The sequence below is a fragment of the Anopheles maculipalpis genome, chromosome 3RL (genome assembly GCF_943734695.1).
Source record: "Anopheles maculipalpis chromosome 3RL, idAnoMacuDA_375_x, whole genome shotgun sequence".
Classification (NCBI taxonomy): domain Eukaryota; kingdom Metazoa; phylum Arthropoda; class Insecta; order Diptera; family Culicidae; genus Anopheles; species Anopheles maculipalpis.
In genome coordinates this window covers 13928894-13951393 of record NC_064872.1, presented here as the reverse complement: position 1 = coordinate 13951393, position 22500 = coordinate 13928894, and the positions used below count along the sequence as shown (strand labels likewise).

Here is a 22500-nt window from a genome sequence, read left to right as displayed (position 1 = left end):
AGCTTATATCATTATGTTTGTTCCATGTTTGACCATCTGAGTGTTGATGCTGAACATCGACAACAATACACCGTACCCATGGACCTCGGACCTAGGTGAGGTTTAATCCGCTTAATTTTATTTAACTCAATTTGCCCCAAAACAATAACCCTTAGGGAAAGTTGTACCGCATCTCATTAAACTTTAATCGAGTACGATCAGAATAAGGATGTGAAGGCTGCAGAAGCATCGTGTTTGCGGTACCGTACCCCTGATGGTCGTTGTGGACTACAAAAAAAAAAACACCTGATACCACTGACCGGGCGCCTCCATTGGCTCATTTCACCAGCAACCATGCGTCTCCATCTACAAAGTTTGCTCTAAACTTGGATGGAAAAAAAAGTCCTTGAATTGAATGGTCACCGATGCCACGGGTTGAAAATTAAACCTAACAAAACGCTATTGTACATCCCGTTTAGCTTGGGACAGGCACACGCAGGTGTGCTGTAGGTATTTACTTTGAAGCGACTTTCATGTCGTGGAAAACATGTTCAACACTTCGTTACAATTTGGCCAACAAAAAAAAAAAGGAGCGTATATTGAGTTAACGGGTACTTACGCACATAGGCATGTGTGTCTGCCTGTGTGGAAAGAATTTTGCAAAACTGTACCCCATAAAATGCTATCCTGTTTCTTTACCGTTTTTTTCCTTTCCCCCACCGGCAGACAGCCAAAGAGTCTTTGTGTAGGAGCTAATACTGTGCTGTGTTTAGCTTCTTTTTTATATCTTTTGCCGCTCTTTTACACCCAGCTTTCTACCACCGTCTGTACGGTGCGGTGCGGGGATGTAATGAAATTTAAATTTATTTTTACGGGTGTTTTAACTTGATATTGACGCTGGTAAACGAATTAAAAGGCGATTCTGGCTGAAGCGAAAGCTGTTGCCATCGCTGTAGCGTTACGGTGCGCCCGTTCCGGCGCCCGGATGTGTGCGGGCTTTTGTTTGCGGTCGGACGGTAAGGTTAGGGAAAGACGATAAGTAAATAACCACCATGAGCGTGATACCGGTTGGTTGGATGCCTTCAGTACGTAGGTTTTGAGATACGGAAAACCAAGCGACTCGATGTTGACAATGGACGATTTAAGGGGTGAAAGAACCCCATCGTTATGATGTGATCGCCATTTGGCAAAGTTGTTATGGAAGTAAATCTTTCATGGATTGGAACATTTCGGCGCCTTATAATGATACTGCTTCGGGTAAGGTTTGTGCTTGTTTTTGTAGCTTTAAAGGCAACAGACTCCTTTTTTATGCCTAACGCCTTGTCTTGGTTTATGGTTTATAGCTAATAATTCTTATAATTTAATAGTTTCATTCGTTTGTTTGTTTTCTTGATGTTTTTTTTCTTCCTTACTGTACGTCTCGTGAATATTTTTTAACTTTTTTACATGCATTTTCAGTCTTATCGTAATGTCTTAAATTTGTTAGTTTTGTCTAAGAATATTTTAGTAATACGGCCAGGCTGTTCTAACAGCATAAAAAATTTCAGAATATTTTTTAGAATAAATTTACGGCCCAAAATAAATAAGCTCATAATTAAGATACCAGCAGCATCTTTACGTTACATATGTATTCAGAAATTATCGAAGCTTTCTCCGAAATCAATCGATTATGGAGTTTTCATTGATCAACTCCATAATCAATGAAAAAAAGCGTTGCATTGTGTGTAATAAAATTTAATAATTTTAAAAATATGTGTTTTTTATTCGGTGCTAGTTGCTAAAATGACTTTTCAACAATATTTAAAAAGTTTTTAATTTTACTCTTACTCAATCAGCGTTTGTACAGCTGAGTAACGCACTAAACACACAACGAAGTGATTAACCTGATAAGTTAACTTCAAACCTTGTTAAAAGGTAGCATGAACATGGAAAAATGTTAAATATTTTACGCTAAAAAATTACATCGCCGTACCATTTTATCATGATTACTGCCAAACCTGATTGTATCGAATATCTAATCAAAATTGATGGATTTCGTCAGCGTAGCACATGCAATGGATCACCGCTTAAGCAAAAACAGACGATATACAGCACACTTTCCATCCACTAAAACACGCCCGCCCGTAGCAGTGCAGCTGACTAATTCAAGTATCGCGAGCATAAATCTTTTCCGCGGTGAATCAGAATTATATTTTAATGTAGGGAGAAAATTGTTTTACATCATCTTCATCATCAGCTGTACGAACGAGGGTTTGCGGTGAAATTTGATGGAATGATGGAGCATTCGCTTGACTTCGGTGAGGAAAGCATCCTTCTGGAAGGAACGTTTCGTCCCGCTGTCAACCATCACCCGGCAGCGATAAAGGGTACGGTTCCTTTGGCAGAAATAGTTTAGCTTTCCGTGCCAACAGTACCCAAGAGCACACCAAGGTGTGTGTTACGTTGCGTTCTAGATGAATAATTCATGCGCTGCAAGGTGCCTGAATGTAAGAGTGAACTTGCCGCCGTGCAAATGCTTCCGTCTTCTGTTTTGCCGTTGCTACGTTTCGGAAGTTTTGTTCCGATGCACTTCAATCAAGCGGGAGCTTCATCTGCTGAAGTGGTGTGGTGCTCACTAATCTTCTTAGCAGAAACTATATCTTTCCCCCCCCCCCCCCCCTCCCCAGTAGTTAGTGTACCGACTCGCCCTGGATGGTGTTCCTTTGAACTATTAGCACTATCCGGAACAGACGACAGCGGCATCTCGACAACGACGAGTAGACGAGTGTTTGCAAAAGTCAGCCAGAAGAAAGGAGGACCGTCTTGTGGCTTTTCGTGCAACACCTCGGTAATGGTTGGGCACCGAAAAAGGGCACCCGAAACACCGAGCGCGTGTCCTCGGTGTTCCGCAGGTGCAGCATGATTGCCTTCGCTTTTCGTTTATTAAATTTTCCATCGTATCCGGGCGGCGAGTCCCCTTTGGTTTCTTCCCTATCATCCTTGTCCGCGTTGCCGCGGACTGTTTTTTGGGGAAGCATAATCATGCCGTTAAAGTGTAATTTGATGCTGTTTAAATTATCAATATTGTGCACAAGTGAATAATTAATTAGCATCACTTTGGTGCGCCGGCACCAAACCCTGTAACGGGGAGGGAACTGGGTTTTCTTGGGTGAGCTAAGAGACCGTCTTTTTGGGTTTTGTGCTGCTGGGAGGCGAACGCTTACTCTCGGTGGCTGAGCAGGAGCACATAAGTTATGGTGGCAGGGTGATGGCCTCGTCTCAGCACTTGGCACATCGCTAAGAGCTTTCCTTGTGGATTCATTAAGATTATGAAATGAACGTTGGGTAATGAGAAACTTAACTTTATTAGGTGTAATTTTGACTTCAGAAAAATTTATTTAATTTTTCTATTTAATTATTTTTGAGTACGACAGCTCTCTGCCGAATTGTCTTTTTATTAATGTTTGTTTTAATATTTTGAAAGACAACTAAAGCATTTCGAAAATTTAAGTAAAATATGAAAAGTTTATCTTCAGAATAAAGCATGAAAATATATTTTAGGCTAAAATGTAATAAAGGCCAAAAGGTGCCTTGGAATGGATACTTTTCGGTAGGCTCATCTTACCTAACGAGTAAATACGTGGCACACAGTCTCTTTGTAGCGGGACATACACTTTGGTCCTGCCATTTCGCATTGGAAGAGCACATTTAGAGGGGGAAAGTGCATATTCGCATTAGAAGTGCATTATAGAGCACAGTTATAGAGATTTTGACTTGAACTTGGAGGACTTCAAGAAGGTTACTTTTTTCAAGCCCACAGAACACTGCTCCAAGAATTGTATTATTGTTTAATTATTGTCTACTCTTTGACCTCAGGATTTCTAGCACTTTAACTTCTTACGTCTTCAAAAGCAAACAATATTGAATTTATAACTGATCCCACTAAAACACAAGAGATTCGCCTTTCTCCACGAAATATTTCCCTTTTTCCATGAGAGAGGCATTACAATACTTTGCAAAGTTATAGATCAGATCACGCCTATTTTATACATAAAGCACATGCGACCTTTGCTATGTAAACAGAAACATACTTAACGTTAAATTAGCTTACCTTTCAAGCTGGGGAACAGAGGTGGATTAAACTGGGAGCTAAGCGAAGCAAGATGGGGCGGCAAGAACAACGGTGGCGTAGTCCTCGGCTGTCCATTATCCAGCACCGGTCGGAATCCGCCATTGCTGAAATGAAGCACAACCATAAGCGGATGATTTAGTTGCAGAATAATTGATTATGACATAGCTTTTTTACACATTCAGTAAACAATTACTGAGCAGAAACAAACGCCAACTCACGCCCAAGGACACCGTCTTGAGACGTAACCTTTGGGTGGGGCCTTTTCAGCTTCCCGATGCCAGCTTGATCATATTTCATTAGCGCTAATCTATCTCCAATTATCGAATTAACTTCTTTCCACGGTGCAGCACACCGTTACACTGATGCTTATTTCGTTACGTTCCCGACCCGGTACGATCGAACTTTTGCTCTCCGAAACGCCATTACTTTGGATATTGGGTAGAAAAGTGGAACGAAGGCAGGTTAAGGCCAACGGGGACGGTTGGAACATGGAAAATTTGCTGTCTGATGTGAAGAGAACATCCTTCAATCTTGCGAGCCCGTTGTTCAACTGCGACGGTAGAAGATTATTTCGAGGAATTTGTAATCAACTTCGGTATGGCATCAGGGCACACACACACACACACACACACGGTTCCGGTCTTCATCATCGTACTAAGCTGATCCAGCAAAAACTGTTCGGTTTCCACCATTGGGAAAAAGGGGAAAACGAAGCGTTTGATATTCTTTTGAAATTCAAATTCAAATTAAATGAACCACATACACGCACACACACACACACAACGGGCTGGGTGTAACACGGCGAGCAGTTTAATCTTCTGTGGAAATATTAGTGTTTGGTTTCGTGATTTTGCTGCTGCTGGTTGAAAGGCGCGCCAGGTTTGGGATGGCAAATGGCAATGGAAGCCCGCCTGTAAGTAGCTTGCTGAGGGCAGCTTTTGAAGCGCTGCTCAAGCTTTTTGATGTAATTTACGCTGTTTAATTTGCTAATTCTTATCTCAAACAGGATGAGCGTACGCAGCAAAAAAGGGGAAAAAGTTGGAATACGTACGCTCGTGTTGCTAATTTTCCCGCAGCGAATGGAAATGTGAATGAGAAAATGGACGATCCGGAACGATGGAGGTGTCAGTGATGGTACGTATTTTAATTACGTTTGAGATGAAACGGCTTCCCGTAGTAGCATTTCGTGCCACACAGTTATGATTTTATGTTTAAAAATTAAATTATTTTAATTTTGCCATGGTGAAAGAAATTAGCTTCTTCTATCTGTTTCTGTGCTCGAGAAAGTAACCCTTAGAAGAAAAGTCTCTTAATTATCAAACACAAAGTCAAAATCTAATTAGCATGTGTAGAAGCGATCCTTAATTAAATGGCATATCTCACACACACACACGCCCTTAGCCCTGAGGTGCTAATTTCATCACCTGCTAAATACGATTTATCGAACGTCGGTGTTAGAACATGCCGGCCAGACATCGAGTCCGGCCGGTTCACACCTCGCTCGTGCTGACGGCATCTGTGTCTCGAACGGTTCGAACGGTTCGAACGTGTCCGATGTCCGAACACCCGGTGCAAAACTCATCAATATTTCAGTAATCCTGGTCAGCTCTCGGTGATTTGGTTAATTGCATTTTAAATCCCCCTCTTCCGTGACCATGGTTGCCTGGTGCGATGGTTTGGCCGGATGACTTGAGAGCTTGAGGATCTTTGCTCTCGTACGAAGAAAATGGACACTCTCCTAATGGGTTTGTGTAATCAAGAGGGATAAGTTCATCCTCAAGTTGTAAGGAGCTGAGCGCACGGGAGCTAGTGTTGGGAAGTGTTGGATCCGATTTTCCGCATTCCCAGATTCCAATCGTATGGGTTGGTTCGAAGGCGCCGATGCGGGAAGCAGCAGGGAAATCAAATTAGCTAAAACATGTTTTAGTACAAGAGTGCCTACTCCCCCCCGGGTAGTAGTAGGTTGTAATGTGGAGCTCTTCCTTCTCCGCATGGTCGCATCTACCGTTCTGAGTTTCGTAATCCAACGGTGAGCTTACAAATCGGATGGGTTTTGTAGGCAAATCTCGATATTTCTCTGAATCGTGCCCTTACTTAACGTCTCACACTTAGAATCCTCTTCCCCCTTATCACACGCGTGCAGAGATGAAACCCCTTTCTTACCACTTAACACGGTTCCTGCCATGTAAATAATCAACGGGAAAATCAAACCTTAACTTTCTTGTGTTTTCGTGCATGAAAATTATTAATTCAATAAAGCAACACAACACATACAGACAGGCACATTCTGCGTTTGAGCCGTCTTTGTGCCGGTAGGTACCGAAGGTAAGCACAGATTTTCATTACGGAAAGAGCACGAGCAAAATGGTCGATTGATCTTGAGATCTGTGCGGCTAAGGAACATGAAGGTTGGAAAGCGCTGTACGCTGAACACATCAAACGCGTATAATCCGTTAAATAATTAATCAAATAAGGCGGTAAACCTTTCGCACTTTCATTTAGAGCGATTTTTTGTTCGGTAAGGCTTCAAGAAAATATTGTATGATGGGGATTTCGAAAGAAGCTTACGAGTGATGATTGAATTCGGGTGCTTTGTATGTATGTGTGTTTGGCGTAGATTTTTGGATGAGTTTTAATTGGGTTAGACGAGAACAATTGATTTGAATATGTTGACAGTACTTTCATGTATTGGATTTATGATGTTTTAAACTTCGAAAAACACATTTGTTTTCACATGAGTATTTTACAGGTTTTCACAACACATGGGTATTATTCAGGTCAACAACGAGAATGAAACTGATTATAGCTTCTTCATTTTGGTTTAACGATCTACTAGGTCACGCTGGCGATCGAGTGGCTTACTAGACTTATGGAAACCACGTTGTTGGATAGTCAGTCCTCATACTACCAAGGAATGATCCGGATGGGATTTAAACCCTGATGTGTGAAGACTGGGGTCGCTAACGCTCGCCACTGGAGCTGATCATAGCATCAGGCGTTAAAAGCTGAATAAATTTAATAGACGAATTATTTTTGAAGGAATTATTTTGCTAGGGTCATGTCATGTGATTCAATCATGTGCCTGAAGTCTACTTCAAGATACTGTTCAGTGTTTGGGATTCTTGGCCAGACTACAAACACATAAGCGATCCCTTGTTTTGTTGAAGCGAAAACTCTTGATACAAATGATACAAACCTCTTTTTTTTCTCCGCAAAACTTTCTGTGTGAAAAGGGAAGATGCCTTTTGCATGTTATACAACATCAGCGTGTGATGTCTCTTGACGACAACTCGCAACCGAGCTCGAGTCAATCGAATTGAGCACTTATGCAAAACAAACGCAGATGAAAATAAATTAATTAACGCCAATTAATACCGCGGACCCAGCAGCTTCACCATGCTTACTAATTGATCTGTCAACCCACGAATCGCTCAATTGGAGGCTGGCGTTCGTTCGCTCGCCCTGCCTAGATCCAGGCTCGCGAAACGCTCGTTCACACCCGTCAACCCGTTTGATTGTTCGACTGTTCTACTGTGCTGTGTCCGAGTGCTTCCCGTAAGGACCTTCTCCCGCAACATGGGCACCATAGTGGGGTAGCTCTAGGTGCATGCAGCTCTGCCGTATCGGTCTAATTCGGATGATGAACAAATTTTATTAGTCATAATTAAGATTAATTAATGCATTCAAAACCATTCTCGCGCCGAGGCCGAGTGGCCGACTTTAGGGCCGCACTGTGTTCGAACTCGCGAACTGGAGCATACATCTTGAGCCAATCAGCACAAGTAGCAGCACAACAGCCATCAAAAACTCGAAAGCATTCCACGCAAACTACTTTGGATGCGTGACATTTGCTTTTGAGATGTGAGATGAACAGAGATGTGCAGTGAAGAGGGATCGTTTCCTTCGTGCAACGCGCTGCTATCGAATTGATTTGAATAAATGTGTATACAATTTAATTTACGAATCACTTGAAGTATGCAGTCGTACGCCGTTGGTGGTTTTGGGTGTTGGATTCCAGCCCGTGCTTATAAATCCGATGACGTGATGCGTGTTGCTTTAACGAGCGGCTGACTTGTTTTTTTGAAGAGTTTTCATTGCAGAATCGTCTCGAGGACACGTGATCAATTGCTGTTAGAATGGCTGGACATGAGCATGGTTTGGCGACCCTGGTGTTACTTTATTCAGCCCGTAAAAGAGGTGAATGAATGGTGTGTCATCGATCATACAAAATCAATCAAATGGAATTACTTTTCAATCGCACCATCGTATGGCGTGTGCTGGTTGTATGATTTATCTTAATCTACAATTTGACATTGAGCATAAGTTCATTGATTCGAAATAGGCAATGAGGGGTTTATGAAAGCGGAAAGATTTAATGTCTGATTTGAGGAAGCTCTCATTTGTAAAAATGTTCCACCTTCCGTTGGATCTTCCATCAAAAGTCTACGGCAGGAAGATGGCTTACTTCTAGCTTACTTTAGAGATGGTTAAGAGAATCCCTGAGGCTTGGAAGTGGCTATAAGTTAATCCAGATCTTGCCATAGGCAGCCCCAATATGTAGCCCCAAGGACACAAGAGCGATGGTAGCACCAGCAAAGCGGCCTTGCTAACACAAATGATCGCACCTTTTTAAGTCATCCAAAACTTCACCAAAATGGAGTCAAGAGTCAGCACTGACACCATCACAGATGTTCAGTGACGCACAAGAATACTGGCTGCCAATCGGTCACACTAAAGCCTGAGGAAAGCTTAAAAAATATCGGTCGCAATGAACAAATCTGGGACTATATAGAAGAGAAAGTCCGTATTTGTAAAAGATTTTTTTTAATAGATTTTTTTTTCACATAGTTGACTTGGTTGTTTTCTATGGTTTATTAGATTTAATTTGGCGATTTGTATTTCAAATTGTGAATTTTACTAAAGACAGTCTAGTCTAAGGCTAGCCATGTTTAATTTTTAAGGCTTAAACATAAACATAAACTAAAAATCATGCAGAAAAATTATTAATAACAGATCGTGAAGAACCAAAGTTACAAAGGGCACCAAAATAGTGACTTCAATTGATGGTAATGAATTAAATGATGCCACAGTAATTTGAACAATTTATACAGTACATTGTCTTAAATGATCTTTTTTTTCTATTTTAAGTGTCAAGTTTCAAGAAAAATCCCACCATTTTCAAATCGTTTTTAGTTAATTTTGTTCCAATCGGAAGACTTCCTCAATTTCGGTATCGTTAACATTTTTTTTCGAAATATTCTTGTGTACTCCCGAAAGATTGAAAGAGAAACGCAATCATAATTCGCTTCTACTTCTTCGAATGCTTCTTTACTTTACCCAACGCCTTTGCACCTTTGCCTTTGTGCTACTGTACTGGTTCTACTTCGTTTGAATATCGTTTTAGCAAATTATGCCTGATGCAATATTTACGAGAAAAATGTTCCGTTTCGGTCGGGACCCGTTTTCCTGCATTCTCGTCTTGCTTTTCGATTTTATTTCATTTTAAACCTTCTTAATCTGCGCTCCCGTCCTTTTCCGGTCCTTCGCGTCTTGCATTATTTTGCTTTTTTTTTGCGTTTTGAATCGTCAAGAGGTTTTGACACCGCTTCGCGTGGTTCTTTGGAAGAAACCGTGTAGTAGCAAAACGAAGGCAACGGTAGAATTATGTATTTATTTCGTCTTCCTGCAGTCATTGAAGAAGAAAGGTTCTCTATGTGCAGGGTGAAACAGAAAGTAGAAGGTAATCACAAAATGATAAAAATGTATTCATTCGGATTATAATTTTATTCCGCCCGCTTGTTTTTCTTGGCCCGTGACGCTTTCGGCTACTCCGCTGCAACATTTATAAGACAATCCGGAGCAGACAGGTTAGTGCGGTGCTGCTGGCTCTTCCACCAAAGTACATACCGACTTTCATGTTTTGTTATTTTAGCCGTACACAAACCTAACCATTTATACAAACACACAGACATACGTGTTTCTTTTTCTGCTCATTGTGAAGAATTCCTCGGTTCACCCTTCACCATCGGCACCCTTTCTGGTCGCTTTCCCGTGCCAAGCGTTTCGTTCTGAAGGACGCAAACAACGACGACGACGTATCCCATTTTTTCCCCTTTGCTGCGAAAGAATCGAGCACAATCAACTCCGCCCACTTCATTTCGGGGACGGTTTTCCCTGGTTCCCTGGTTCCACGCGATTTCCACGATGGCGTGCTCTTAGTGTGCCTAATATTTATATTTTCCCACTTACGGACGGTGCGGAATCACACTCATACCAACGTTCGCTGGAAGGTCGGTGACAAACGAACAACAGCATTTGTGATTTTTTTCACCCCCTGTTTGTATGTGTGAAGAGAGTTTTCATTTTTGTTTTCCTATTTCATACAATTCAACGCCCTTTGTTCGGTTCCTTTTTTTTTATTTGATTTTTGTACTTTGTACGTACGGTGCGAGGATGTCACCCGAGCTTTTGATGCAAAAAATATGATTTAATTTCTTATTCATGACCTCATTCGGTGTTTTCTTCGGGGCTGAGGATAGCTTGAACCCTGTTCTGTGCCGTGGTGTTTGAACTGCTTGGTTTGCAAAAAAGGTTCTTTCTACGTTTTTTTTTCTCTCTTTACTGTATGAATTATGTATGTATTATTCTGATTTTTATTGTATTAGATTTTGCCAAGAAAACCCCTTTCTCTTCGGGAACATTTTGTTTGAAGAGAAGCAAATGTAAAAATCGTAACGTAAAATATTGATTTCGTCTTATTTGCTTTCAAAATCATTGTACTATATGTTTTTCAATCCAAAAGGATACATTTGTGTTCAGAATATTAATTTTTGAATATTTTATGTAAAGTGCAAGTAAATTTTCAAACAATCGAATTCCTTTAGAGTGAAACAATCCGGGGCTTAAACTCCAACTGGGCCGGATTATTCAATTACGTGGTTTGCAATAAATCTCGTATGACAACTAGTCGGTATGACCTAGGAGGTCAAGAAGAACAAGTGGAAAAAGAAGAAACATTCCTTTAACAGTGAAAAAACTTGAGAATTAATTAATTAAATCAAAGACCAAACAATTGAGTCCAACAAAGAAATTAACACATTAAAATCTACAAGAAAAATGTGCATAAAAAAACAAGTTAATATTTAAATAAACAAAGTTCTTTAGAAGAATTGCTCTTCTTTATAATACACATTATTTCATTCGCATCACGTTGTCTCTTCCATTAACACCAAATGCTCTTGCATTAACATATCCAAAAGGCAAATTATTTAGTTTCCATCTAACTACTTCTTTCTAATCTTCACGCGCAGCAAATTTGAATATGCATTAACCAAAAAACCGCACAAAAACTCACGTCCTAAAACGTGATGAGATAAAATAAAACTCTCTCAACCCACAGCAAATGCCCCGCGCCATGTGACTTGGATTACCAGCTTTTATTGGCCAAAATCCACTTAGCTTCGAAATGTTTCTGCAGTCATAATTTCGTCCTCCCCTACTGGCCTCCCTTATATGGTGGAAAGAAAAATTAACCTCCTCTCCACCCCCCGGATGAACCCCCCCCCCCCCCCCCCCCCCCAATGTGAAGTGCATTAAAATGGGCTAAACTGAATTTTATTTCATTTCAGTAATCAAAAATGCATGATTGTCGGGCGCATCGTGTAGCGCGAGGTTTTTGCTGTTTGCTTGCACGCAGCTCACCAGACGCCCGAGACACTCGCGGATGGTACTCACACTCCGGCCAAAGAATGGAAATGGCAGCAAATGTGTGGGGGGCGAGGCGGTTGGAAGCGTAAAGAAAAGAACCTTAGGCCACGGGTAGTAATGTTTCGCCATTTACTAATTCACGACGCGAAAGTGATGTTTGTGACACTCGCACAACCTTCGCGCTTGATGGGGGACACAGGGGGACCATGTAGGCTGCACCGGAAGAAGCAATAGTACGCAAAAGCTAAAAACAGATACCGAGGGTAAGAACATTTCCCCGGTGAGAATTGTAAATATGTTGTGAGACGACCAAAGTCTACGGACGAGGCTCCGGAAGCTGGCAAAGGTGTGGGGCTCCCGTTCGGATACTACCAGGCCACGGAGGCTTAATGTCAGTCATCTCGCATCACACGAAGCACATGGGCACACACGGTGGCGAGGCCCACATTTCATGACACGATAATTCCGCACACGATAGCAGCGGCGCTGCAGGAGGAGGCAGGAAAAATGCAAATTATACCTCATAAAATATGATGATGATAAAATTTTATTTCATCAAAACGCGCTCCAGTGTGGAGAAGATGGCAGAGAGAGAGCGCGTACGAGAGCGCCTTTTGCAAATAAAATAAAGAAAATGGCTTCGTTATCCATTTCCACTTTTTACACCAATCCACCTTCATAGTGCGGTAACCGCACGAAGACGAATGGCAAGGAAAAGACGTGAGGTGCCGAAATTTGAAGTCGTGAAAAACTCCTCTTCTGCAACGCATCTTGCCTTCTAATCCTTCTTACGTTTGTGCCCACTCCTGCGGGACTGTGTTTTGTGGTGGAAAACCTTAAATTTGAAGCCACAATTTTTTGCTTATTTTTTTATCTTTTTACTTCGCCCTATCTCACATGCCCATCCCATTCGAAGTATCATGCTTTTCATTGAGGGATGAGTAGTGAAGGTGCAATCAAATAAGTAGGACGTAAAGTTATGAGATAAAGCGTCCGATATGAATAGTAGTTGTGAGTGGGAGTGTAGCTTTGCAGATGAAAAATTGGAAATTCAAAAATGGCACGCTTACAGGCCATTGGGTATGTGTGTATTGGGCAGTGTTGTGTGTGTGTGTGTGTGTGTGTGTGTGAAAGCATAAATTAGCATACCAATGAAAGGGTAATTATTGCATTTTGGGGTAGCAAGTTAACCCGCCATGCATGTTGTGTACATTTTAATCACGGTCTGGCACGGCGGAGGATCATTTGTTATTTTTTATTACTACAGCATAGGTGTGCGTGTGTGTGTGTGTCTGAAAAACATAATTTTCATTCAATGTCCTCGGACCGAACCATCGGGCGGCAGCTCGCCGATAATTGAATCCGAACCACTTTACTCAAACGGATTGCCTGCCAGCAAACGTGATTTTGCTGTAATGAAGGTCCCGGAGGCTTATGGTTTATGCATAATGGCAGATTACTTTTTGCTTGGCAAAAAGGGAATCAATTATCAGTTAAACATCAAACGGGGCCGGTACGATGATGTGATTTGGCAGAGGTATGGGACCAGGCCTGTCGGTGGGTAAAAGTTTTCGAGCGAAAAGGCTGCATGGAGAGGGTATGATAATGTTTGGATAGTTGTAACGATTATACACACTGATTACGGCTAATGGATTACTGCCGGGAGTTCGTGGTGGTGATACAGTGAGTAAGTCTTTCATAAAAATATGTTTCTTTTTTCTTTGTAAAGAAATATCATCAGCATTTAAAAATATGTTTTATTTTCTCTTTAAGGCTGTGGTTGTTATTTCATCGTTTGGGGAAATATTGATAGAATCATTCATGTTGAGATGGAGCGATTCTTAGAGATTTGCAAGTGCTTTCAAGCTTGTATTAGAAATAGATGCAACTTGAACGATGACGCATATAGAATTAGATTTTGCTTGAATCCAACGCCTAAGAAGCATTCTACAACAATTTGCCAAACAATCTCATTTTTGTGATTTTTATGCCTTATATTTCAGCTGCGTCTCTGTTGAAGATACAATGTGAATGAATAAGAACTCGCCTGAGGTCTGTTGGAAGTCTCCCTGGAATTTAGAAGAAATCGACGAAGCGATTGCGAAGGATGTCCATCATAAACAAGATATTTTCCAACGTTTAGCCGGAAGGTCTTACCCCTAGAAACCAGTTTCAATGATAAATCCACCAGAAATTAAAGCTTTGGTTTCCTTGTAAGTTTCTGATGCATTAGGAGTGTTCTACAACACTGTTGGGTGGCTGGAATTGGTCATTTTAGTAGATTTTTGTTTCTTTTACTAGAAAAAAAATATTATTTGGGTTTTTTCATACTTCAAATTCCCAATAGTTTCTTTGTTGGAAAGTAAGCCTCAAAACATACTTTAAACCCCCATCTAACAAGAGAATTATCAACCCAAATCACCAATTAAACAATCATCTTTTTACTCACCATTACTAAATCTTTAGACCTTGAACTTGACCAGCAAATGGCGCTACCCGTTTGCAAAACAAAAAATGCACATCCACGAACACGAAACTAGCGGCAATAAAATCAAATTAATTACCTCATATCAGACACGTCTAGCAATCAGGTTTCAATGGCAATAATTGCGCTCAGCAAGATTACACGATGTGCAGCGGAAGCGACACAACCGGCAAGCAACGGACAACGCCTAGATAAGTAGCGCAGTGCATCATCTTATCGGTCTACGACCCATGCCGGTGCCATTAGAGATGTGAATGAATAATTTGGAAAATTTTTAAGAAGGAACAGAACCAATCCCACCAGACAGCGTAATCCTATCATTTTGACAAGAGTGAGTTTTCTATCACCGGTCGTACGATGAAAGAGTACCCAAAAAAGACCAAATAAAAAAAAAGAACCCGATCCGTGGGTTCAAATTTCAAACCTGAGCTCATCATTATCGCTCTCCGAAGCGATGGATGGCAAAACGCGTGAAGCCAACAGTTCCCAAGCCATTCGGAGCACTCGGTCGATAAGTCGCATCCTTTAATGAGTTTCTTAATGTGGCGGTTGGACAGGACGGGCCGTTTGATAAGACAACACCACCACCGAATCTTGGGCCGCGTTACTGATAACACAAGATTCGGCTGCAAGAAACGCACCAAAGACGGAAAAGATAACGCATCGTGTAACGCTTCTCGTAGCAGGTAACGTGCGGAAGCGCGGGAATCGGATGGCGGTATAAAAGTATGCACTCGGCACCGGTTGGCGTTTCATTCGATCGTAGCAACCGTTGGTAGACGTACACTATCAAGAACCCGTAGCGAAGAAAATGGCATCGTACAAGGTTGAGCAGCTACCGTCGCCACTGTCCGTGCTTGGGGAAGGTGCGTTTTCGTGTGATTTATGGAGTGAATTTAGTGATGTGGAATAATACACAAATGTGATTTGTTTTCTCATAATAATAGGACCTCACTGGGATGTGGAACGACAGAGCCTGTACTACAACGATATCTACGGAGGATCGATCCATCGTTACGATTACGCTGAGAATAAGACCTACAACGCAACCATCGGTATGTTGAAAGGGAAGAAGTGATCATTAAGCATCCTCAAACGCCTACTTTCTGTGTGGTACTTTCGACAATCAATTTGGTGATAAGGAGATTTGCTCCTGTTACATCATGAAGTGTATGTGTGTGTTACGTAACAGTTCTTTTCGGGATCTCAATGTCAAAAGGTCACCCGAAAAAATCAACCTCTCCAAATTGTGAAATACTCTCAATGAGGCGGCAGGGCTGTATTAAGAAATTCTTTTCTCATATCCTCCCTTCCAGATGGCTTCCCGGTGATCTCGTTTATCATCCCAGTCAAGGGTAACGATCATCACTTTATCATCGGCACCGATCGTAAGGTAACCCTTGTCGACTGGGATGGTCGCTCGGAGAAGGCCACTTTCGTCCGTACGGTCGGTTCAGTGGAACCGACCCTGGAGGACAACCGTTTCAACGATGCGAAGGTGGACAGCAAGGGACGCTTCTATGGCGGTACTATGCGGCTCGAGGCTAAGGGTGACATCTTCGAGATGCGCCTCGGTACCTTCTACCGGTACGACGCCAAGCGCGGTGAGTTTGTGACGCTGAAGAAGCAGATCGGTGTCTCGAACGGGCTGTGCTGGAATGAGACGGGTAACCTGCTCTACTACATCGATTCCTGTGATCTGGACGTGAAGGAGTACCAGGTGGATGAAAATGGTGATCTATGTAAGTAGTTCAGTAGCTGTGATTTAACCCATGATTTAACCCATCTTCGCTGTTTACTGTCTTCGCAGCCGGTGAGCGTGTTGTTATTGATTTCCGTGTCAATGGCGAGAAACCTTCGTTCGTGCCGGACGGTATGACCATCGATGCGAACGGTTCGCTGTATGTCGCTACGTTTGGCGGATCTACCGTTTACAAGGTTAACTCAAAGTACGTATGATCGGGCCGGATGACCTTCGCGCGTCCGGCCCGGAGTTGTTTACGAGACATGAGACGTTGTTTACAATGTTTGGTTGCTTTATCTTCGTCAACTGCAGAACGGGTAATGTGGAGCTGGAGATTAAGTTGCCATGCGAGCAGGTGACGTCGGCTGCATTCGGAGGACCGAACTTGGATATCCTGTACGTGACGACAGCGGCCAAGGAGTTTAAGACGCCGCAACCCGCCCCGGCTGGTGCACTGTTTGCGGTAACTGGACTCGGTGTGAAGGGAACTCCCATGTACCCAGTTGATCTGAGCTAGAGTACAGCCGAGATTTGACGAGCGTGGTGTATACTAATTTTGCCAAATAGTTGGTGATGTTCTTTGCAATGTTATAATATACTGTAATTACAAATAAAACAACTCTACTGAACTTCATAATCCATAATCGTGCCAGATGAGCAAACAGCACTCCATAAAAAGGCAACATATTGAGCTGTAGAGACCCCTTTTCTGTTAAAAAAATACACTTGGATAAGTTTTTTCTCCCGAATGGCCTCGAGGTTATTCGTGTGGAACCCTGTATGCGTATGTGGTTGCGGTTGTTTGCTGGATGTTTGCCGCCGGCATCTTAACCACGCATCCGGTAGCCAGTTAAACGTTAATCATGTAAATAAATAGCCCGTTACATCGGGGTTACATTAGAAAAACTCAAGGGTTCATCAACCATCGATTATTACCAACCACTATACAGCCTAAGGGAGAACATGATTTTGAAAAAAAAAAAACTAGCTCTCCACGACATCGGACCAACAGTGTCACCTTCCAGCGACAGTTCACTTTCGAGGGTATCGATTATTCGAAAAGTGTGTTTAATGACTTCCGAATCTGCGGGCGGTTCCTTTCACTGTTAGCAATTTATAGCGTTGCTGAATCGCCGACTGAATTTGAGGGATGTATTTGTTTTCCTCCGGATGTGCCGCCCACCGTGGGTGGGTTTTTTTCGTTTGCTGCTTTAATTTTGCCACCGACGGTTGGACGGTTCGTCGGCATTGTGAGTTGGTTGGTGGTAGATGGATAAAAAATTGTACCAATCTCGAACACTGACAAAATAACACGCAAAATGTACTGGACTTACAACAATAAGAGTCATGTAAGTCTTTTGTGAGCCACACGCAAAAAAGGACAAGAATGATTAATGTACTTAAGAAATAAACAATTGCAAAAAAGCGACCCTGCTTCAAAGTGTAACTGGGAATAAATTCTCCCAGACAAAAAAAAAGCCTCTCACGACGTATGTATGATAATGCACGCTACCGTGGTGCTGGTTGCAATAAATGGAGCGTTCTAATGGTGCGCCCGAGTACTCGGATATCCGGAAGTCATCGTGGAGCGTGCGGCCGTATAGACGTAGAGTGAGTAGGAGAAGTTCATTAGGGTAATATCTCTGTACGTCATGCCGGCAAGGGTGTGACACTGTTCCTTGGCCAAATTGGGACTCAAATGTGCCTACGTTTAGCGCATCCTCAAACTGAATATCTATCCATGAACGCTTTACCGAAGAAGTGTCCTCAAACGGCATGCTAAATGCTAATTTCAATTGCGAACATCTCCCTTTCCGTTCCAAACAAATGGAAAACAAAAATCTGTTTCTGTGCCCTTGATTGTCCCGTTTGTATCGGGCAATAGATTTTCTTTCTCTTGTGCTTTTCTGATTCAACTGCACACCAAAACAGTTCCCACAAACCTTCCACAACCAAGCGGGATGTGAGTGGAAAATTAAGCGAAATCAACACCGACCATTCGCAAAATAGGGGGAACGGCTTTCTTTGCATCGTTTGGTAGAAATGCTGATGTCATTAGGACCGGGTGGACTTGTCCTAGTCTATTGCGAGGGTTTTATTGCTTCGTGTTTTCTGGTGTTATTGGGCAAGAACTGGTAGGAAATAAAGGAGAATCGGTAGTACCTTCTATCTCACCCGCCAGGAAAAGGGACAGATCAAGTAGAAACCATAATCGTATTGTTGAAGAGGTGAGATTTTTTCTTCGCTTTACTTTCTGTATCATCTCAAAACGCCTTTTCGTTTATTTTCCAAAAGACTTGTGACTTGTCTTGTTTTTAATGCATTTTTATGGCCATCGATGAGATTGCCTCTGATAATAACATTAAACAATAAATTGTCTTGTTTTTTTTTAAGGTTGAATGATTCCTTACGACATAAAGGCCTGATCGTAATATTTACCAATTAAAGAAATTTTTGATTACAGGTTTAATCTTTAAAAATAATTGTTTGATACAATCAAGGAGAATAAAAATGAAATTTTCTTCAAACCGCATTTTAAAAATCTAAATAAAAAAACTTTCAAAACATGATGGCTACAAGTGGTACGGTGTCTTTTGTTCTCATCAGCACACAGCCTTTTCGTGCCTTCGTAGAGTCGAGAAATATAAAAACTTCGACCTTAAAGAATGTCATCCAACGAAGGAAAGAAAATTGGGAAAATAATCTTACCTTCCGTTCCGCCACAAACCAACCCAATCACTACAGCACATTAGCATTCGGGTGGAAATCGGATGAATGATTGTTGTGCAAAAAAAAAAGAGAGCAAGAAACAATTGCAAAATGCACGATGGCCAAGCAAAGCTCACGTTCGGTTCGGTGGTGAGCTTGTGCAGAATTTTATGAAAGTTTAAAACCCACTTCTAGCAGGAATTTGTCCGTCTCTTTTTCTACATCTTTCTTGTTCGTAAAGTTAGTCCAACGAACAGCTTCCTTGCTTCGAAATGTAGACACAAAAAAATGCAAAAAGAGAGAAGAAAAATGTGAACAAAATATGAAAATGCAAAAGTTTCTTGACACTGGCAAAGCAAACGAATCGTTCACCATCACCATCTTCTCGTAGCGCGGGGAACAAAGCGGAGTCCGGTCTAATATTGAACCCACCGGGGAAAAGGAATATTGCGTTACGCTTGTCAAAATCTACTTAAATTCAAATTGCGCTCGACTCGACTGTCTCCGACCGTACCGCCTCGCATAACTCACCAGTGTTCCTAGAGGAATGTTTCAGAACCAGAAGAAACTCAGGCAGAAGGATTCAATCAATATTGGCACGCTGCTGCGGTCCGAGCAAGGAAACTTTTTTAAAAGCTCCCGGGCACTCGAAACGGATTAGGTCGCTGGGTTGGGAAAACATAATAAAGTGCAGAACATCGTTATTGGCGTCGGTTATTTGCCTTATTGGCAAATTGAATTCCAACAAGTACGGTGAAGGGTTTTTGAACCCTTTTGTTGTTGTTAAAGATCAATTGCTGGTTCGCTAGTATTGGATTATGATGGAGTTTACGAAAAGGTTAAAAGTCTATTAGAAAGTCGATTTTTTGTTTGTTTATAAATACAAAACTTTAATAAATTCTTACTTAATGGCTGCTTTGCTTGCAAAGCAAAAGACAATAGTGATAAATTTGCTGCACCTTACAGAACAATTTCACTCCAGAACTAATTGCATAGTACTGCACATAGCCTGAGTCGGGAGCCGTTTTACGTTAGGATGCGCTCGATCTCTAAAGTTAATATTGGTACAATTTATTTACTTTCATCATCTTCCCGACCACCGGAACAAGAGCAAGCGACTACAGCGTATGAGCCAGCGTCGAAATATTTCCTAAGGGCGCCTTCCAGTCTGCCGATTGGGAGTAGGAAAATTTCTGCTGAATTGAGTTTTCCGCCGAGGATTGCTGTCAAATTTTCCTTCCAATTCTCTCTCGCTCTCTCGCTTTGTGATACGCTTGAACAGTCAGGAAAACACATATGTCGAGCGTAAAAGAGCTTATGGCGGGCAGGCAACTCGACAACACGCGAAACCTGTGAGCTGACTCCGTACACCGACTTCGTGCGACTTCTCCAGTCCGGAGTTTTATTTATTTCACCACCCGAAACATTCATGACGTCCCGAGCCTTCCCCACAGTTTGTCTTCTGCCTACCTGGAACCACAACTCTCCGTTCCGTTCTTTAAACCTATTTGCCCAATATTTTATGCCCTAATTGCTCGGTGTATGGGGAAATTAAATTTGCGGAAAATTGCTTTTCAGAAAAGGTAAATAATTGTTTTGGCGGCAAGCCTTGGAGCGTTCGCTCTGGTTGGGCCCGGTTCAGGACATCGTGCGGGTAGATGCGTTCCGTGTGGCTTACGCGTTCGGAGTTTTTTGCTTTCGCGCGAAGGCTCTCGTCAAATATGTCAAATCATTTAAAAGCAAAAAATAATAATGCGTTCGTTTTTTTTAATCGTTGTACAATATTAATTTTAAACAAAGGAAACAAAAAAAATCTAATACAAAATATATTTTTTGTGAATACTATTCTCCAAAAACATTGTTTTAATCATGTTATAAAAAAGTTTAATAACCGTTTTGCTTCATAAAACGCAGCATAACAAAAGATTCAACCAGTCCCGTGGCTGATCCTTTAATGTGTCAAAGTCGAATGTCACCAACGGGCTCACAAAGGTTTTCCTTTGATCCCTTCTCAGCGGTGTTGTCCTTCGCTTACGGATACGACTTTTCCCTACAGTAGTTCATACTCTGACACTGTCTGACCTTAGCATCGTCTAAATGTCACCGGTACAACAGCGTCCTCGGGGTGCAATTGTGCGATGTCAAGCATCTTGTTCTGTCCCACCGAGAACGAGTGCGGTGCAGGACAATTAACGACAATATTTGGCAAATGTTATGCCCATCTCCCATGGCGTGCGGTACGCGAGCGTTCCTCCTGTATTGTTTTTCACCCCACGCCTCGAACCAACCGGCGGGCGGGTTGTTGGCAGGAGGTGACTTCCGACGCCGAGCAGTATCAGCATTTTTCAGCAGCAACACACGTGCCACGATCTGCGCGCAAATCTTTAATTGCATTAGAATAGGGGCCGTCCCATGCGTTACGCGGATGTACGCGGCGGAAAGCAGTGCACTCGCTTTACATTACCCAACCGGAAGGCGGGTTCCCGGGATGTAAGAGAGTTTGTAGCTTAATTACGCGTGTCGTAACGTATTTTAGCTCTCAAATGTGGTGCAAAAGACACTGCAGGAAGCAGTGTGTTGAGGGTGATGACGATGTCTTAATTATCCGTGCTACTTTGCATTGGTACAGCAGGGCCGATGTGCCAGTGCTGGATGAAAAAAAGATTTACAACCAACCAACCTGACAGCTCTCTTCGCCTAACCGGCACGTGTCACATTAAACGGAATATTCGATAAATGCGTTTGCTTGTATTGTTCGGGGCGCGGAGAACAAAGGAGTGTATTATGGCAAAACAAAACGATCGAGCAAACAAACAAAGTTATGGCAAAATGCGAGTTTAATAGTAGTATGTGGAGAAATATTTTCTCATGAGTTTTTACTTTATTTTTCAAAGCTTCAAGGCTGAAAGCCTTGATCAGGATGCGTCCTGCAGTTTGTTTAGCAAACATGTAGGGGTTTTTGGTCGTGGTAAATTGGAAAGGTGAATTGCATGAGAAAATGCACAAAAGAGACGTTTTTTAAATAAAATTCCTACCTTTCAGCGAAGCTTCCGAAGATGTGACTGCTGAAGCTGGGAGTTGTAGTGACTGACGAAAGGCCACCAATGGAGCTGGCATTCTGATTAGGCGAATCATTCGGTGGGGTGCGGGAAGTGGTCGTGAGCGAGATTGGACCACCGACCTCGATCGGTGAGTCAGCTGAGGCGGATGGGGCCGGGCTTGGCACGGAGTATTGAGCGAATCTGCAACGGAGTAAAAGAAGTAGGTCAATTCACACATCGATACCGTGCGCTGGATATGGGTTTCAGATACAAATTCTGATTAAAATAATACTTTATTTACTCGAAACACAACCACAAATGTATACCTTAGAGCTTGTAATAATTATTGGATTTTAAAAGCTAGAAACTAAAATAAGGATTTTTCGATGTTTCGGATACATAAAACTCCGACAGATACTGTTATAAACTCACTTCAAACCTGGCGACGGCGTTCCGGCACTGTTGGAAGCGGATTGGGACAGTGAATGGGCCGAGTTGAGCTGCGTCGATGAACCGGGTCGCTCCGGTTCCGAATCCACCCGAGGACTCATCGGGGGCACACTGGAGCTTCGCATATCATCATCATCCGCATCGCCAGTTATGTCAGGACTCGAGTCCCGACTGTCCGTATCGAGCTGAAGAAAAATGGGACATAAAAAAAACACGGAAATCAAACATACACATTTATGCTTTATTCATACGGAAGACTTCCGTCTATCGCTCA

The 22500-nt window shown here is 42.2% G+C and overlaps 3 protein-coding genes across 3 annotated transcripts in view; 1 reads left to right on the top strand and 2 right to left on the bottom strand.

Annotated features, from left to right (window-relative positions):
• The window catches only part of LOC126564160 (conserved oligomeric Golgi complex subunit 4), a 111128-nt gene extending 102058 nt beyond the window's left edge, over positions 1-9070 (bottom strand). Inside the window, exon 1 of the mRNA XM_050221113.1 lies at positions 9066-9070. The gene's annotated coding sequence lies outside the window, so the exon portion shown is untranslated. The remainder of the gene's footprint in view (positions 1-9065) is intronic.
• The window catches only part of LOC126564487 (diencephalon/mesencephalon homeobox protein 1-like), a 61782-nt gene that overhangs the window by 760 nt on the left and 38522 nt on the right, over positions 1-22500 (bottom strand). Inside the window, exons 6-8 of the mRNA XM_050221546.1 lie at positions 22209-22411; positions 21771-21977; positions 4070-4194 (exon numbers count right to left, since the gene is read on the bottom strand). Of these exons, the coding sequence (XP_050077503.1) occupies positions 4070-4194; positions 21771-21977; positions 22209-22411 (535 nt within the window). The remainder of the gene's footprint in view (positions 1-4069; positions 4195-21770; positions 21978-22208; positions 22412-22500) is intronic.
• Positions 15014-16543, top strand: LOC126565102 (regucalcin-like). Its single transcript, XM_050222241.1, has 5 exons — positions 15014-15148; positions 15230-15337; positions 15599-16024; positions 16093-16231; positions 16339-16543. The coding sequence occupies exons 1-5, from the start codon at positions 15094-15096 to the stop codon at positions 16541-16543; spliced, it is 933 nt and encodes a 310-aa protein (XP_050078198.1). The 5' UTR covers positions 15014-15093.